General features: G+C 34.5%; 1 protein-coding gene across 1 annotated transcript; it reads left to right on the top strand.

The window, feature by feature from the left end:
- The first annotated feature begins 126 nt into the window (after positions 1-126).
- Positions 127-16,834, top strand: LOC134650248 (27 kDa hemolymph protein-like). Its single transcript, XM_063505202.1, has 7 exons — positions 127-282; positions 10,671-10,804; positions 11,057-11,169; positions 11,529-11,683; positions 12,276-12,421; positions 13,340-13,471; positions 16,604-16,834. The coding sequence occupies exons 1-7, from the start codon at positions 243-245 to the stop codon at positions 16,811-16,813; spliced, it is 930 nt and encodes a 309-aa protein (XP_063361272.1). The 5' UTR covers positions 127-242; the 3' UTR covers positions 16,814-16,834.
- The last annotated feature ends 1,738 nt before the right edge of the window (positions 16,835-18,572 follow it).

Here is an 18,572-nt window from a genome sequence, read left to right as displayed (position 1 = left end):
TTAGCTCACATAATTTCTTATCACTCTAGCGAGTCTTCTGTGTGAATCATTCATATATTAATTGGTACTTAACTGATCATCGGTAGACTTTATCCCGTAGCAACAAGGTACACAAAGGGTTAGTTAAATGTGTGGTTGATGGTACGTAAGTACGTATATAAGGTGCCCTCGGGAGCAGATTCTTTAGTATCTCTGCCACTGCGAAGCCGCATAAAACGTACTCGAATATTTGGAGCTATAAAATGTTGTGGAAGCTTTTCTGCGTTGCTACACTAGCTGTAGGTAAGTACAACACCATTTACACTATGTACTCTACTTGAATACAGTAATATTAATTATAAATATCCTTGGTACGATGCCTCTGGGCCTATTTTAGATTTAAGCTTGTTATTAATTTAGTTTAGTAGTACCACTCTAGGTATATATATTTTATGTAAATAAAGGCTTACATATATAAAATTAGTACCACTGTAGGTATATACAGTGTGTTTGACAAGAGCGTGACCAGTGTTTATGTATATTTTAAAGATGTGGCACAGAAAAAAAAGGTACTGGCTGAATAGAATGTTCTTTTGTCTAAAATGCTTCGTAAAAAATAATAAAAAACTTTTGACAGTTTCCCACTTAAAGTTCAATAAAAAAAAGAATGCCGCTTACGATTCACGTTATGAAGCAGTGTTCCTCTGTACGTACCCGAAAGGGCCCAAAATGTCACGTTAACCTGCTGATTGTATATAAATAAATCGAAGGCGTTTGTAATTAAGTGGATGAAGCATTATATGGAGTATAAAAATGTTTACGACTTACCAGAACGCGGGAAAACAAAAAAGACCTCCTACACAGAGGATAAACGGGTCTTGCAGATGTTTTCAAAAAATCCACTTCTATCATTGCGTTCTGGCGGTTCTGGGCAAGTAAAATTGGAGAAAAAAGGTTTGCAGATATCTCTAGATACAATCAAAAGGTGTTTGAATGAAAATGGTTTAAAATATCGCAGTACGATGAAGAAGCTTCTCCCTTACTGAAAAACATATGAAATAATTTTTAAGAAAAAAAAAACCGACTTCTATGCGGCCCGGTGAAAGATTATTGTAGATGGTGCGCTATGTAGAAAAGGAGGTAAAACCACCCACTTTTCTAGTAGCATTTCGTTTCTGTAAGGCTCGCAGTTCTAACCTAACCTAACCCACTTTTGTTCGGTTCTGTGAGGATAGCAGTTCAAACCTAACCTAACCCACTTAACAGCGCATATGCGGTGCGGTGTACGGGGGTTTGAGCGGGAGGGGTTTGGCCTCATCATACTTTATACCTACATTTTATGGTAGGTAATCATAGTGGTTTATTTAGTTTAGGTATCATAGTGGTTTTCCGGGTCAAGGTCCGGGTCTGTGTCTGAGTCCGGGTCCGAGTCCGGGTCTAGTCCAGGTCCGAGTCCGAGTCCTAGTCCAGGTCCGGGTCCGGGTCCGAACCGGATCCGGGTACGAGTCCGGATCTGGATCCGAGTCCGGGTCCCAGTCCAAGTCAAAGTCCAAATTCGGAATCACCAAACGTGTACTATGCGTCGTTGAAGAGTTCTGTTCTGATCATCATCAGCAGTTCCAGTTCATCAAATGCGACAGTTTTTAATGTTAATGCTTTACTTTATGATGAAAATACAGAACGTTCTATACGTGTGCCTTTAAGATTTGAGGAGTTCCCTCGATTCCTCATGGATCCCATCATCAGAACTCGAGCTTGACATAAATATGGCTTAAAAACCTAACTTGCTTAACAAACATAAGGAAGAGGAAAAATCGCCAAACGCGAGCTATGCGTGGTTAAAGAGTTTCGTTCTGGTCATCATCAGCAGTTAAACTTCCTCAAATGTTACTTTTTTTAATGTATATGCTTGATTTGTTGATAAAAACACAACAATCACTATATGTATGCCTTTAAGATTTGAGGAGTTCCCTCGATTCCTTATGGATCCCATCATCAGAACTCGTGCTTGACAGAAATGTGACTTAAAAACTAAACTTGCTTAACAAACATGACGAAGAGGACAAATCGCCAAACGTGAACTATGCGTCGTTGAAGAGTTCCATTCTGATCATCATCAGCAGTTCCACTTCATCAAATGTCACGTTTTTGAATGTATATGCTTGATTTGTTGATAAAAACACAAAAATCACTATATGTATATGCCTTTAAGATTTGAGGAGTTCCCTCGATTCCTCATGGATCCCATCATCAGAACTGGGTTTTGACAAAAACGGGACCAATCTGCATACATATACATACAATCAAAAAAAGAATTTTCAAATTCGGTCCAGTAATGACGGAGATATGAAGTAACAAACATAAAAAAAATAAAAAAAAAAACAACCGAATTGATATCCTCCTTCTTTGAGATTTGGAAGTCGGTTAAAAAAGGCTACCGTGGGCGAAAGAAAACAAAAACCGAGATTGCAATCATATTTTTTTTTCCGATGAAGTTTCTTTTTGGGCAGTTAATTACTTGACTTAGGCTTGTTCTACGACAAATAATAGAGTGCACGTGGGACCGAGAATTACCCAGTAGAGGAACATGTTTGGGGATGTTTCTCGAAGCAGGGTTTCGGCCATTTGTACTTGGGCACCGATACACTGGACGCCCATAAAATAGTAAAAATTGATGAAGAGGCATTGTTGCCTTCCGTTATCAAAAGTTCCCAAAGGATAAGGCTTCTTGGATCCGGCAAGAGAATAATGACCCTAAATGCCGAAGTCAGCACTGTACCTACTGCGTGAAAAACTGAAAATGGCGCCGATGTTTTGGATTGGCCCTCACAATCACCCGACGCCAACCCAGTTCAAAATGTTTGGGCGTGGATGAAGTTTAAATTACGAGGAAATAACACTCTTAGTATTATTGACATAACTGGAGAACTGAAGTCTGTGCGTACGTCTTTACCTTGCATTTTAGCTGAAAATTTGGTCGAAATTATGCCTCAAAGATACCAAGGTATTATTCATAATTCAGGAGACTGGACGTCTTATTAAAAATAAAGCATGAATATGTAATTACAATCTATATATACTAGCTGTTGCCCGCGACTTCGTACGCGTGGATTTGTATATTGGTGGTTATATATTCTACATTAGCTTAGAACATTATGCAGCAAAAGATCGCAGTAAGACGGTTAATCATTTGTTAATTATTAATATTACAACGCATGATACTTGTCTTTCACAACCTACGAAGCTTCAAGCCCCTAACTGAATAAAATTGTTCTCGATATAATCCCTCTCAACCAGAAGATTTTCATGTCCTCTATTTAATAAAACCTACTACTTAACTACCTATTTACGAAGTTTGAAGTTCCTAGCTTTAAATAAAATTTGAACCCTATACAAACTTTCAACCCCTTTTTAACCATTTTAGGGGATGAATTTTTACAAACGCTAAAATTACTTTTCTTGTATTTTAATAATATGCCCATATACAAAGTTTACAACGATTAAAGTCCCGCACTCAAATGAATGTTTGACCTCTATATAAATCTTCAACCCCTTTTTCACCACCATGGGGATGAATTATCAAAAACTCTGAAATTTGTTTTCTTCTCTTTTGATGAAATACCTTTTTACGAAGTTTCAAGTTTGTTTGCAACTTTACAAACTTTCAACCCCCTTTCGACCCTTTAAGAGATGAATTTTAAAAACGCTGAATTTACTTTTCGCGTATTTTAATAAAATGCCATTTTACAAAGACTCACAAAAATGTTTGATCTCCATACAAACTTTTTACCCTTTTTCACCACTTTGAGAGATGAATTTTCAAAAACGCTGAAATAAGTTTTCTTCTCTTTTAATAAAATACCCTTTTAAGAAGTCTCGAGTTCCTAGCTTAAAATAAAATTTGAACCCCATAAAAACTTTCAACCCCTTTTTAACCCTTTTAAGGGATGTACTTTTAAAAACGTTGAAATTACTTTTCTTGTATTCTAATAAATGCCTCTGTACAAAAATTCAAGCCCCGCACTCACAAAAATATCTGATCTCCATACAAACTTTCAACCCCTTTTTCACCACCTTGAAATATGAATTTTCAAAAACGCTGAAATAAATTTTTTGCAGTTTTAATTTAATACCTTTTTACGAAGTTTCAAGTTCCTAGCTTAAAATAAAATTTGAAACCCGTACAAACTTTCAACCCCTTTTTAACCCTGTTAGGGGATGAATTTTACAAAACGCTAAAATTACTTTACAGTACATATGGGGCTACTTTTCCGCACTAGTGCGTAAAATAGCACTTTTCGTGCGTATGTCGAAACTTTAAAGTGCCATATGTACTGTAAAACGTTGTTCGATACACGTGCGAATAGGTAATTCGCAACTCGTGTCAATTTAAAACACTCCCTTCGGTCGTGTTTTAATTTATCGCTACTCGTTTCGAATTTCCTCTTTTTCGCACTTGTATCGAAAATAACTATTTCCTGTCTTCTAATAATATCCCCAAATCCAAAGATTCAAGTCCCGCGCTCGAAAAAATGTTTGATATCAATACAAATTTTTTGCAGTTTTAATTTAATACCTTTTTACGAAGCTTCAAGTTCCTAGCTTAAAATAAAATTTGAAACCCGTACAAACTTTCAACCCCTTTTTAACCCTGTTAGGGGATGAATTTTACAAAACGCTAAAATTACTTTTCCTGTCTTCTAATAATATCCCCAAATCCAAAGATTCAAGTCCCGCGCTCGAAAAAATTTTTGATATCAATACAAACTTTCAACCCCTTTTTCACCACCTTACAGGATAAATTTTCAAAAACGCTGAAATTAGTTTTCTTGTATTTTAATTTAATAACTTTTAACAAAGTTTCAAGTTCCTAGCTTAAAATAAAATTTGAACGCTATACGAACTTCAACCCCTTTTAAACCCTATTAGGGGATGAATTTTACAAAACGCTGAAATTACTTTTCCTTTCTTCTAATAATATCCCCAAATCCAAAGATTCAAGTCCCGCGCTCGAAAAAATGTTTGATATCAATACAAACTTTCAACCCCTTTTTCACCACCTTACAGGATGAATTTTCAAAAACGCTGAAATTAGTTTTCTTGTATTTTAATTTAATACCTTTTTACAAAGTTTCAAGTTCCTAGCTTAAAATAAAATTTGAAACGCGTACAAACTTTCAACCCCTTTTTAACCCTGTTAGGGGATGAATTTTACAAAACGCTGAAATTACTTTTCCTGTCTTCTAATAATATCCCTAAATACAAAGATTCAAGTCCCGCGCTCGAAAAAATATTTGATATCCATACAAACTTTCAACCCCTTTTTCACCACCTTAGGGGATGAATTTTCAAAAACGCTGAAATTAGTTTTCTTGCATATTAAAAATATATCTTTTTACGAAGTTTCAAGTTCTTAGATTAAAATAAAATTTGAACCCTATACGAATTTTCAACCCTTTTTTAACCCTGTTAGGGGATGAATTTTACAAAACGCTGAAATTACTTTTCCTGTCTTCTAATAATATCCCCAAATGCAAAGATTCAAGTCCCGCGCTCGAAAAAATATTTGATATCCATACAAACTTTCAACCCCTTTTTCACCACCTTAGGGGATGAATTTTCAAAAACGCTGAAATCAGTTTTCTTGCATATTAAAAATATATCTTTTTACAAAGTTTCAAGTTCTTAGCTTAAAATAAAATTTGAACCCTATACGAATTTTCAACCCTTTTTTAACCCTGTTAGGGGATGAATTTTACAAAACACTGAAATTACTTTTCCTGTCTTCTAATAATATCCCCAAATACAAAGACTCAAGTCCCGCGCTCGAAAAAATATTTGATATCCATACAAACTTTCAACCCCTTTTTCACCACCTTAGAGTATGAATTTTCAAAAACGCTGAAATTACTTTTCCTGTCTTATAATAATATCCCCATATGCAAAGTTTCAAGTCCCACACTCACAAAAATATTTGATCACCATACAAACTTTTAACCCCTTTTTCACCACCTTGGGGGATGAATTTTCAAAAACGCTGAAATTAGTTTTCTTGTTTTTTAATATAATACATTTGTACAAAGTTTCAAATTCTTAGCTTAAAATAAAACTTGTTCCCCATACAACCTTTCATCCCCTTTTTAACCCCCTTAGGGGTTGAATTTTTCAAAATCGCTTCTTATCTCTTGTACACTTTATAAATGCAACCTAGTGTGCAAATTTCAACTTTCTATCTTTTGTAGTTTCGGCTCTGCGTTGATGAATCAGTCAGTCAGTCAGTCAGTCAGTCAGTCAGTCAGGACACTTGCATTTATATATATAGATAGATAGATAGATAGATAAATGCAAGTGTCCTGACTGACTGACTGACTGACTGATTCATCAACGCAGAGCCGAAACTACAAAAGCTAGAAAGTTGAAATTTGCACACTAGGTTGCATTTATAAAGTGTACAAGAGATAAGAAGCGATTTTGAAAAATTCAACCCCTAAGGGGGTTAAAAAAGGGATGAAAGGTTGTATGGGGTACAAGTTTTATTTTAAGCTAGGAATTTAAAACTTTGTAAAAATGTATTATATTAAAAAACAAGAAAACTAATTTCAGCGTTTTTGAAAATTCATCCCCCAAGGTGGTGAAAAAGGGGTTGAAAGTTTGTATGGAGAAGAAAAATTTTTTTGATTGCGGGACTTGAAACTTTGTATATGGAGATATTATTAGAATACAAGAAAAGTAATTTCAGCGTTTTTGAAAATTCATCCCCTAAAAGGGATAAAAAGGGGTTGAAAGTTTGAATCCATTACAAATGCTTTGAAACTTCTTAGAAAGGCATAATAGCCGATTACAAAATAAAGTAATTGCGACGTTTTTGGAAATCCAACCCCTAAGGGGGTTAAAAAGGGGATGAAAGTTCGTCTTGGGGTGCAAATTTCATTTTAAGCTAGGAACTTGAAACTTTGCAAATAGATATTAAATTTAAATACAAGAAAACTAATTTCAGCGTTTTTGAAAATTCATCCCCTAAGGTGATGAAAAAAGGGTTGAAAGTTTGTATGGATATCAAACATTTTTTCGAGCGCGGGACTTGAATCTTTGTATTTGGGGATATTATTAAAAGACAAGAAAAGTAATTTCAGCCTTTTGTAAAATTCATCCCCTAACAGGGTTAAAAAGAGGTTGAAAGTTTGTATGTGGTTCAAATTTTATTTTAAGCTAGGTACTTAAAAGTTCGTAAAAAGATATATTATTAAAATACAAGAAAACTAATTTCAGCGTTTTTGAAAATTCATCCCTTAAGGTGGTGAAAAAAGGGTTGAAAGTTTGTATGGATATCAAACATTTTTTCGAGCGCGGGACTGGAATCTTTGTATTTGGGGATATTATTAAAAGACAGGAAAAGTAATTTCAGCGTTTTGTAAAATTCATCCTCTAACAGGGTTAAAAAGAGGTTGAAAGTTTGTATGTGGTTCAAATTTTATTTTAAGCTAGGTACTTGAAAGTTCGTAAAAAGATATATTATTAAAATGCAAGAAAACTAATTTCAGCGTTTTTGAAAGTTCATCCCCTAAGGTGGTGAAAAAAGGGTTGAAAGTTTGTATGGATATCAAACATTTTTTCGAGCGCGGGGACTTGAATCTTTGTATTTGGGGATATTATTAAAAGACAAGAAAAGTAATTTCAGCGTTTTGTAAAATTCATCCCCTAACAGGGTTAAAAAGAGGTTGAAAGTTTGTATGTGGTTCAAATTTTATTTTAAGCTAGGTACTTGAAAGTTCGTAAAAAGATATATTATTAAAATACAAGAAAATAAATTTCTGCGTTTTTGAAAATTCATCCCGTAAAGTGGTAAAAAAGGGGTTGAAAGTTAGTATGGATATCAAACATTTTTTCGAACGCGGGACTTGAATCTTTGTATTTGGGGATATTATTAAAAGACAGGAAAAGTAATTTCAGCGTTTTGTAAAATTCATCCCCTAACAGGGTTAAAAAGGGGTTAAAAGTTTGAATCCATAACAAATGCTTTGAAACTTCTTAGAAAGGCATAATAGCCGATTACAAAATAAAGTAATTGCAACGTTTTTGGAAGTTCAAACCCCTAAGGGATTTAAAAAGGGGATGAAAGTTCGTCTTGGGGTGCAAATTTTATTTTAAGGTAGGAACTTGAAAATTTGCAAAAAGATATTAAATTTAAACACAAGAAAACTAATTTCAGTGTTTTTGAAAATTCATCCCCTAAGGTGACGAAAAAGGGGTTGAAAGTTTGTATGGATATCAAAAATTTTTTAGAGCGCGGAACTTGAATCTTTGTATTTGGGGATATTATTAGAAGATAATACAAGTAATTTCAGCGTTTTGTAAAATTCATCCCCTAACAGGTTTAAAAAGGGGTTGAAAGTTTGTACAGGGTACAAATTTTATTTTAAGCTAGGAACTTGAAACTTCATAAAAAGGTATTATTTTAAAACGAAAAAAAAAATTCAGCGTTTTTGAAAATTTATATCTCAAGGTGGTGAAAAAGGGGTTGAAAGTTTGTATGGAGTTCAAACATTTTTGTGAGAACGGGCTTGAATCTTTGTACAGAGGCATATTATTAGAATACAAGAAAAGTAATTTCAGCGTTTTTAAAAATTCATCCCCTAAAATGGTTAAAAAGGGGTTGAAAGTTTATTATAGGGTTCAAATTTTATTTACTTCAAACTTCGTAAATAGGTAGTTAGGTAGTAGGTCTTATTAAATAGAGGACATGAAAATCTTCTAAGGGGGTTGAGAGGGATTATGTCGAGAACAATTTTATTTAGTTAGGGGCTAGAAACTTCGTAGGTTATGAAAGACAAATCTCATGCGTTGTATAATATTAATAATTAACAAATGATTAACCGTCCTACTGCAATATTTTGCTGCATAATGTTCTAAGCTAATGTAGAATATATAACCACCAATATACAAATCCACGCGTACGAAGTCGCGGGCAACAGCTATCTATCTATCTATCTATCTATATATATAAATGCACGTGTCCTGACTGATTGACTGACTGACTGACTCATCAACGCAGAGCCGAAACTACAAATGCTAGAAAGTTGAAATTTGGACACGAGGTTGCATTTATAAAATGTATAAGAGCTAAGAAGCGATTTTGAGAAATTCTACCCCTAAGGGGGTTAAAAAGGGCATGAAAGTTTGTATGGGGTTCAAGTTTATTTTGAACTAGGAATTAGAAACTTTATCAAAAGGTATAATATTAAAAAACAAGAAAACTAATTTCAGCGTCTTTGAAAATTCATCCTCTAAGGTGGTGAAAAAGGGGTTGAAAGTTTGTATGGAGAAGAAAAAATTTTTTGATTGCGGGACTTGAAACTTTGTATATGGAGATATTATTAGAATACAAGAAAAGTAATTTCAGCGTTTTTGAAAATTCATCCCCTAAAAGGGATAAAAAGGGGTTGAAAGTTTGAATCCATTACAAATGCTTTGAAACTTCTTAGAAAGGCATAATAGCCGATTACAAAAAAAAGCTATGGGACGTTTTTTGGAAATTCAACCCCTAAGAGGGTTAAAAAGGGGATGAAAGTTTGTCTTGGGGTTCAAATTTTATTGTAAGCTAGGAACTTGACACTTCGTAAAAAGGTATTATAATAAAAGAGAAGAATTGGCATGACGTTGGTGCCTTGGCAGAAAGGGAAGTGCCTGCTTTGGGACGCAACATGCGTCAGCACTTTTGCTGCTTCGCACTTGAGTCGCACAGTAGGTCTAGCGGGGGCAGCTGCTGAGATAGCTGCTCTTAGAAAGCGGGAAAAGTACGCGTGCCTAGGTGGTTATTTGTTTGTTCCGCTCGCGGTGGAGACCACTGGGTGTTGGTGCTCGGAGGCGCGGTCCTTCTTTAGGGAGCTCGGGAGTCGCTTGCGAGAGAGGGGACTTGATCCCCGCTCCGGGTCATTCCTGGTGCAAAGGTTATCTATTGCGATTCAACGCGGAAACGCAGCGAGCGTGTTGGGGACTTTTGCGCCTGGAATGACTCGGGGTGGGTTATTTGATTAGTTACCTAGTACTCTCATATGATAGTATTTGACATGATAACTCTTTAGTTTTTTTTTTTCAAAGTTTTACCGGTCACGCTCTTATCGTACATAGTGTATATTTTATGTAAATAAAGGCTTTTTAAAGTTTTTAAATTATTTAAAATTAGAGTTGCAGACGTGAAAAAACTATCAGTTTCGTGGTGGTACTTAGACAGGTGGGATAACTATCGCAACCTAATTTTATTTTTATCCTCGATGTTTCATTTTGTCAAATATTCATTTGACCGAACGCGTCTTTAAAAAAACCGTCGAATTAGAAGGGTCACAATTCTAACTTAATACCGTTTTCAAAAGTTTAAAAACAGAAATCGTAACAACTCGAACTTGACATTTCAGAGCATGAGAACTGAAAAATAGCAATTAACCTTTTAACCGCCAGCAATTTTTGATCGAGCGTGCTCGTGTCGCCACCAACAGTAATTCTACTACGCAGAGTAAGGTTGGCATAGTTACGGGAGTTATAAATGTGCTGTAAAAACCAAATCAAATCTTTGTCTTATTTATCAGACTGTGGCGAAATGAGCTGGATATGTAATGTCTTATACTTATATCAGACTCTGGCGGTTAAAGGGTTAATATTGTACCAAGTGGGTAGAACTAATCTTTTTTTTATAGGTGTGTTCGGACGCACGACGTTCGATGGTGTTTCCAACCACTACAACTACGACCCATATGACGAGTACAGTGAAATACTCGCCACAGAATATTGTAAGGCCAGTCATGCTGAACAAAAGATCCCAGAAGTTAAGGTAAGCTAGTGTAATATTAAGAAAGAAGAATCGCGAAACGCGGCAAATTTAATTATATTTTTAGTGTAATTTTATTACTTAATCCCTGTTCCTAAACAAATTATTGTTGTAAATTATAATGTATTGGTTTTTCGGACGTAACGAAAGCTGATATTTTTGATGCCGGTTTTTGATTCAAAATTAAACATATGTTTGTGTGTCTAGTACCTATGTTTAATTCGGTGTAATGTACCTAACAAATGTATTTTTCAGACTTCCATAAAAACTTTCGCAAGCTGTTTGCTCGGCTTGTTTGATACCTCAACTATTACCGCCGAAATTGAGGTGGCACAGGCTAATGGATCTTATGACACATTAATCAGGAAGTAAGTGAATACGTTGATTTTTAAAGCTAACAAATCCCTAGGCATCGGAAACCTTTTTAAGAAAAGGACATTCGTGTAAAAATTGGTTAAGTACTATTCTTTTGTTTATGGAAGTTATAGACTTTAAAACCCAAATTAAGTAACTATTGGTGTACAAATAAAATTAGGCATTTCAATATAATATTATCAGAAAAAGGCAATACATAACCTAAACCTACTACATAATCATCATTATGTATCCTTATGTGTTTTTAAAATAAGTTTTATGAAGATTAAATAAGGTTTTTAAAGATGTCCATGTATAACGGCAATTCAAATGTTGTAATTATGTAATTAATAAACATTGACTGGTTTTCTAGGTACTGTACTAAAGCACCACAGCTGAAGGAATGTGCTCGCGGCCTGGTTGAGGGCATGTCTCCATGCCTGCCGGTCGAAACTACTGCCACGGGGCTAAGGAGCACCAACACCCTTATCGACTTCGTTTGCGACAACGATGGCGCGAGGGTTTCCTGTACGTACCGCCGTCTTATTGGCTATTACTTTACAGATCCTTTTCCATAAAATAAATAACCTAAGACCATGTTAAAGAAAATGTTTTGAAAATAATATAAAGCCAGTTAGTTGGCATAGCACAATAATTTACCCGGCATAAATAGATAAAATAATGAAATTTAAAACTTTAAAATCTTTATATTTTCTTTGGTTACCGCGATAGTTACTCAAGAAATAAAACGATGTAAATTTGTATAGAGGCAAAAATATATATACTTACTTAAATATTTCTCAGTCATCCGTCGACCACGAATGCTGTAAAGTGTTCGAAACGTCGGGATGTATTACAAATTCATTATACGCGATATTATAATCCGTTACCATCGTTTTATTTCGTGAAAATACTTCTTGAAGAATTTCCAAGTCTTATTAAAATTTACTGTTTAATCGAGTCTGTAATCATAACTAGAGCCTGTTCGGAAAGAGAAGAGTCGTGGAATGTATTGGCCCCTTATACATTCCACGACTCTTCTCTTTCCGCACTGACTCTAGCTGGACATCAAATTTTAACTTTCGTGTCATCTTAAGCTATGTTTGTATGTATTTTGCAGCTTTCGTTAAGGAAGGCGGCCCTCAGTGCATTAAAGAGAACCAACTTGATATGGCATTGTGCCAGCAAGCCATGAAATCCAACGTCACTAAACTTATGGACACACATGGAGGTGGAGTGGCCGGTTCACTGGCAATCTCTGAAAAGGTAATATCTCTTTTCCTCTCGTTCTTATCCTTAGTAATTAATCAATTTGTAACTCACTGGTGGCTGATCGATAAGACTACCAAAGTATAGGTCGTGCTGGGTTCAAACCATTCAAATCTTATCATTCTTATCAATGAGTTTCTCCGTACATACGTAGTACGTACCAAATCTCATTACTTCGGTGATAGAAAACATAATACCGTTTTCACCACACCAGCTAGTAAATGCTCTTTGACAAAAACTGATGAGAAAGTTGCATTTTATGCACAAGATTGAGAAAGTAGTTTACTGCAAATTTTGAGTTGTTTGCAAATATTGGCTAAAATAGAAGCATAGGATAGACTTTTAAGTGATGGTATGGAATGACAAATATTTAATAGCAATTATCTGAATTTGATTTGTTATTATGTTTTACAGCTAGTAGTAGTAGCTAGTATTTTCTTCGTGTTGATATGGTGAAAAATATTGTGTTCACCCGGTAACATTCTTTGTTTAAATCTTGTGCTTTAAAAATAAAAATAAAAATAAAATAAAAATCATTTATTTCAGACTAAAGGTCCATACATGGTTAGTGAACGTTAAAATTAAAATCTTATTATTAGTGTTAGTGTTAGTATGACATAAAAATTGACTAACTAAAACTAAAAACTAGGAAACACTCGCAATGCTCCACTTTTCAATTTAGGAATCTTTCGCTTGCTCGGATATAAATATTAGCACGAATAGTTCAACAACAACTTTGCCCCCTTAGGGGTCATTTAGACGGCGCGCGAACTCGTATACGATTTTAGTTACATTGCGGACCATTGAGGTTACAACAATTCAGCCGACCGATCAAATGACGCTATGTAATGAAGGTCGCATCCGAGTTCTCGCACCGTCTAAATGAGCCATAAAACAAATAAATATTGATCGCAGGAGAGGTGTACTATCACGGACGAGGGTTTGATGTGTCTGGTGAACGTGCTGAAGGGCTGCTCAAACCCCACCCCCGGGAGATTGGGTCAGGAGTTCCACGATGTCTACATGGACAGCATGTCCTGCTCTGAGGTGAGAAGCATTGCTGAATAATCACTAGCTGTATGAAGTTAGTTTTGCTTTTTACGTAGGAACGTCTGCAAACGATGCTATTAAGCTTAGAAATCTCGCAGTCTTGCTCGGGTGAAGCTCAAACTCGCGACTCTGGATCACTAGCCTGTCGCTTTGGCAACTGAGCTAGCTCTACAGAGACCTCATCCACTTTTAATTAATTTCTAAACTTACTAGCGGTACGGTCCCGTAAAACGTTCATTAATTTCATTTATTAAAGTTACCAGATAATTCTTAGTATCAATGTTTCTTGGCTATTTAATTTTATTTAGCCAAATAGCGTAATTTAGCGTATTGATCAACTAGCGAAATTAGATTGTTCTTATAGAAATATAAATATTTATTGACACCTATGGGTTCTGAGCTAGGATGTCCTGTGTTACAGAACCCAGTGTAATAGGTAATAAGTGTATTAGGGTCAATTTCACCAAACGAGCATTTTTGTCTAATTCCCATGGAATTTTGAAATACCAACATTACACAAAAAAAAATATGCTGATAATTTGATAAAAAATATAATAAACATTAATTTTCTTATGGGGTAAAAAAATTCATAAAACTATAAAAGTTATTTCAATTTAAAATTTTGGTCAGGGCACGGGAATTAGTGTGTCCATGGGAATTAGATTTTACTAGCACGGAAATTAGAACATGGCACAGGAATTGTTTTCTTAGCTTATTTTGGTAGTTAAAACTATTATTTATATATATTTTAATCTATAATAATATACTTCAACCATACTGAAGCGGCATCGAACATATTTATCTTCTTTAATTTTAGTTTCGGACGACAAATCTACGAAAGTATGATACACTAAAAACTACGTATTTGACTAATCGTTTCCTTGATTTTAATGGCAACTAATCTCTCTTTCTTAGTAAAATATACATATTTCAAAACAATACTTTGAGTATTGCGTAAACATGTCCGCCTTACATACAAAACTATTCATTAAAAAGTGTCATTATGTATCTGCATGTAGATAGGTACAAGGTGTATGATCTGGTATATGGCCTTATAGGAAATGATACTAAGAAATAAATAGGGGCACAGAGAGAAGAAGTTATTGTGTAAGTTAATCTGAAGAAATCGAATATGCTGCCTTCATAAATTCATAACACAAAAAATTGTTTAACCACATATGAGGTAAGGTGGGGTAAGACTATCACCGGGGTAAGACTATCACAGACAGACAGACATGACGAATCCATAAGGGTTCCGTTTTTTGCCATTTGGCTACGGAACCCAAATAAGGTATCTAATAGTATTACGGTTTAATTTATAACAACTAATCTATTAAACGAGCAATTCTTGTATATATTTCGGGGATCTCGGAAACGGCTCTAACGATTTCGATGAAATTTGATCATATATGAGAGTTTTCTGGGGTGAAAAATCGATCTAGGTAGGTGTTATCTCTGGATAAACGCGCATTTTTGAGTTTTTAGGTAGGTAGGTATATGTTTTCCAAGCAAAGCTCGGTCTCCCAGATATTTAAACTTTATACGGCATACGCTGTCAGCTGTCAAATTTACAAAAACAAAACATTGCAAATGTGATTCATTTTGTTTCATGTAACTTTAGGTACAGGTATTATAATATGTAATAATTCCAGAAATAGTTTTATGTTTATATAATATTTTAATGTTATAATATGATCAATGAATAAGGTAAGGTGGGATAAGACTAACAGTACAAGGATTCCATACAAGTGATAGTCTTACCCCGGTGTCGTCTTACCCCACCTTACCTTACGTATTAAAATTGCCCGGGTTATTCGGGTCCATCCTGTATGTACTATAGTACTTATACTAAAAAACTATACACAGATTTTTGTGCATTCTTTAAGATTTCCTTAAATGTAAAATAGACAGATATACGTCGTATTATTATTACATATAATATATATTCAATGCCAATATATATATATATGTAATAATAATATGACGTAAACATTGCCAATTAACTTACAGTGCCCCCAATAAAAGATTTGTTGACAATATATGTAATACTTTCTAATTCCCGTGCCACTTAATCAGCTGTTTTAGGTAAATTTGCTATGGGAATTAGGGCACGGAAATTAGAATTCGTAATAAAAAAATTCGCCAAAAATTTAAATCGTGTTTGACCAAACTGATATGTTATCGCTTACATAAAGATACATAAAGGGCTCCTAAATATGACAATTGTCATTGAAAAGCTATGTGGAAAATAAAATTTATAAGGGGCATCGAAATTAGAAAAAAATTGTCGCCCACCCGGATTCCGAAATACTTACGCGATTTCCTCGAACACGCCGCGGCTTGACTTACATCCGCTTGCTTTGAGAGACAGCCGAATACTGCCAGTACAGGTGAGGCGGGACACGAGGCGGTTCAAATACAAACGTCGGCTGTCAGAGCCCTTTGAGTTTTGCCGACGAAATTTTACTCGCGCGCTCGGACAAAATTTAAACATCGATCACAAGTTATTTACCACAATTAAGTTAATAGTATATGTGCTCAGTGATAGTAAATATCATCTAGTTTAAGTATTTGACACTAAATTAGTGATACTAATGTAGAATTTTTCGTAGGATTTTTCATTATGCTTAAAAGTAGATTCCGGACAGGGCACGGGAGTAGTAATTTGAGCCTTTAGGTATTTTTATGTGTACTCTAAAAACCAACTAATCAGTGAATTCATATGGAACTCGGTGTGAAAGTGTGACTTCTTTATGTAAAAAAAAAATGGTAAGTATTATCTGATGCTAACCCGCGATTTTCATCACGGACAGAAAAAAAATCGTGTTCAGAAATTGACCCATTAATTTTATACCTTTAAACCAGCAATCCTGTATTTATATATATATTTCGGGGATCTCAGAAATGGCTCTAACGACTTCGATGAAATTTACCATTTGGGGGTTTTCGGGGGCGAAAAATAGATCTAGCTATTAGGTCTTATCTCTGGGAAAACGAGCATTTTCGAGTTTATATAAGTTCTTCCAGATATTGAGAAATAAATTATCATTAATAAAACGTCTTGAAAAATTAGGTCTGCTATAAAAACTTGTCTCGAAAATTAAATTTTAAACATAAACTTTTTTACAGGTAACACAAGGGCATCAAACAGAAGTTGTAGTAGGGAAAGTAGATGTTGTTCAGACGTTATCGGGTCCAGTAACAAGTGAGGACGTGGAGCAACTGAAGAAGAAGAAGCTGGAATTAGAAGTACGAATTGCAGAACTAGAGATGTGGAACAGAGAGAACGAACTGAACGTACAACACACTGTCCTCACTTCGGACATAAAGAGGAATTAAAGCTATAGCTTATACATATACTTTAAGCCCCCTTCTTTGTTGAAGTTCACTACAAAGTGGCCTGTCTGTGCAGTGTTTTTAATAAGGTTTTTTTGTATTTACGTAATGTTAACAAAGCCCAAATTAATATTAATATTCCTATAATGTCTTTTAAACGAAATGATTCCATTTTTGTAATACTTACCTACATATTATTTTTGCAAAGTAGGTACCTACATAGAACGTATTGAAAAATAATTAATAAAAGCTATTAAACGAAATATATGTATATTGTATATATTTTTAACATATTGAACTCCGTACGATTTGCAGTCCCAGTCTAACCGTACTTTTATGCATTAAAGAAAATGGAATACCTCTATTTATTTTTTCTACTCTAGCACTTAAATGTGTCAATTAAATGACTGACAGTGATATCTAAAGCAATGTCATTTGAATGATTTGTCTATAGGCTCATAAGATGACTGCTAGCAGTCATCTTATGAGTATAATACAACTGCTTTATTTTTTTTAAAGATACAAGTTCCGATCATCTTGATTGAAAGAGGTATGTTTTCATTTACAATAATAACTCTTTTTTTTTTTAAATAATAACTTTTTTTTTTAAATAATAACTCTTTTTTTTTTAAATAATAACTCAATTTTTTTTTAAATAATAACTCTTTTTTTTTTAATAATAACTCTTTTTTTTTTATAATAACTTTTTTTTTTTTTTTTTTGCTGCAGCTGTCATAGAAAAAGTAATGTATGCAACAGCTCATAATTGGTTCTTAAAATTCTCGGGTCTTTTTTTACAAAACTCGACTACGTCTCGTTTTGTAACTTCGACCCTTGAATTTTAAGAACCCTTATTATATCACTGTTGCATAAACTACTATACTTTTATTTCATATCCTACTAACTGTCATGTTTATAGAAAATTTTAGTGTAATTTGTTTTTCTAGTAATTTCAATACTAAACCTACAATATATATAGTGCGTCAAGCAAATCTTGTCAGTAGCAATGTACTGCAAATTAAAGTAGGGTAACACCATGTAACACTCAAAGAGCAGAATTGCGCTAAGAAAAGCAGCAATGTACATCGAAAACGTGTTTATTTTTCCGCCCTTCATACGTCAGTTCGAGTGAATTATCATAACCTCAAATTTTTGTAATGTTTACCGTCAATGTACATTGTAGGCACCTTAGCTTTGCTTGAGGTCATGCATAATCTTCGTATTTAATGGTGACAGCAGAAATTTCTCTCGAAATAGAAACGATTCAGAATGTAAACAATAAGATGATGGCTGTCATTCACAATTCACATTCCACAGATAACACACAGATGACACGCGATTTTAGAATTATTCGAACAGTGTTGCTAACCCGCGATTTTTCAAATTTGCCGCCTTTTACTACTGACAAGATTTGGTTGATCCAGTAGTCCGTCAACCAAATCTTGTCAGTAGCAATGTAAAGCAAACTAAAGTAGGGCAACACTCAAAGAGCAGTATTGCGTTAAGAAAAGCAGCAATGTACATCGAACCAACAGATTTTTTTTTCCGCTGAGCGCGCCCTGCGTACGTCAATTCAAATTGTCACTCGCGGTTTATTGAAAAAAATTGAAACATGGACGGGCAATTTAAAAGCGATGTTAAAACAATGTTAATTAAAATGATGAACAAATTTGAAGATATCAAAAACAACTGCTTATATTCTCTTTGTTCCCTATCTATGTCTTCTAAGTTTACTAAAATAAAATCATATCAAAATGCAGAT

The sequence above is a fragment of the Cydia amplana genome, chromosome 8 (genome assembly GCF_948474715.1).
Source record: "Cydia amplana chromosome 8, ilCydAmpl1.1, whole genome shotgun sequence".
NCBI classification, from domain to species: Eukaryota; Metazoa; Arthropoda; class Insecta; order Lepidoptera; family Tortricidae; genus Cydia; species Cydia amplana.
The sequence above is the reverse complement of the archived record's forward strand: the minus strand, read 5'-3'. Positions and strand labels throughout refer to the sequence as shown.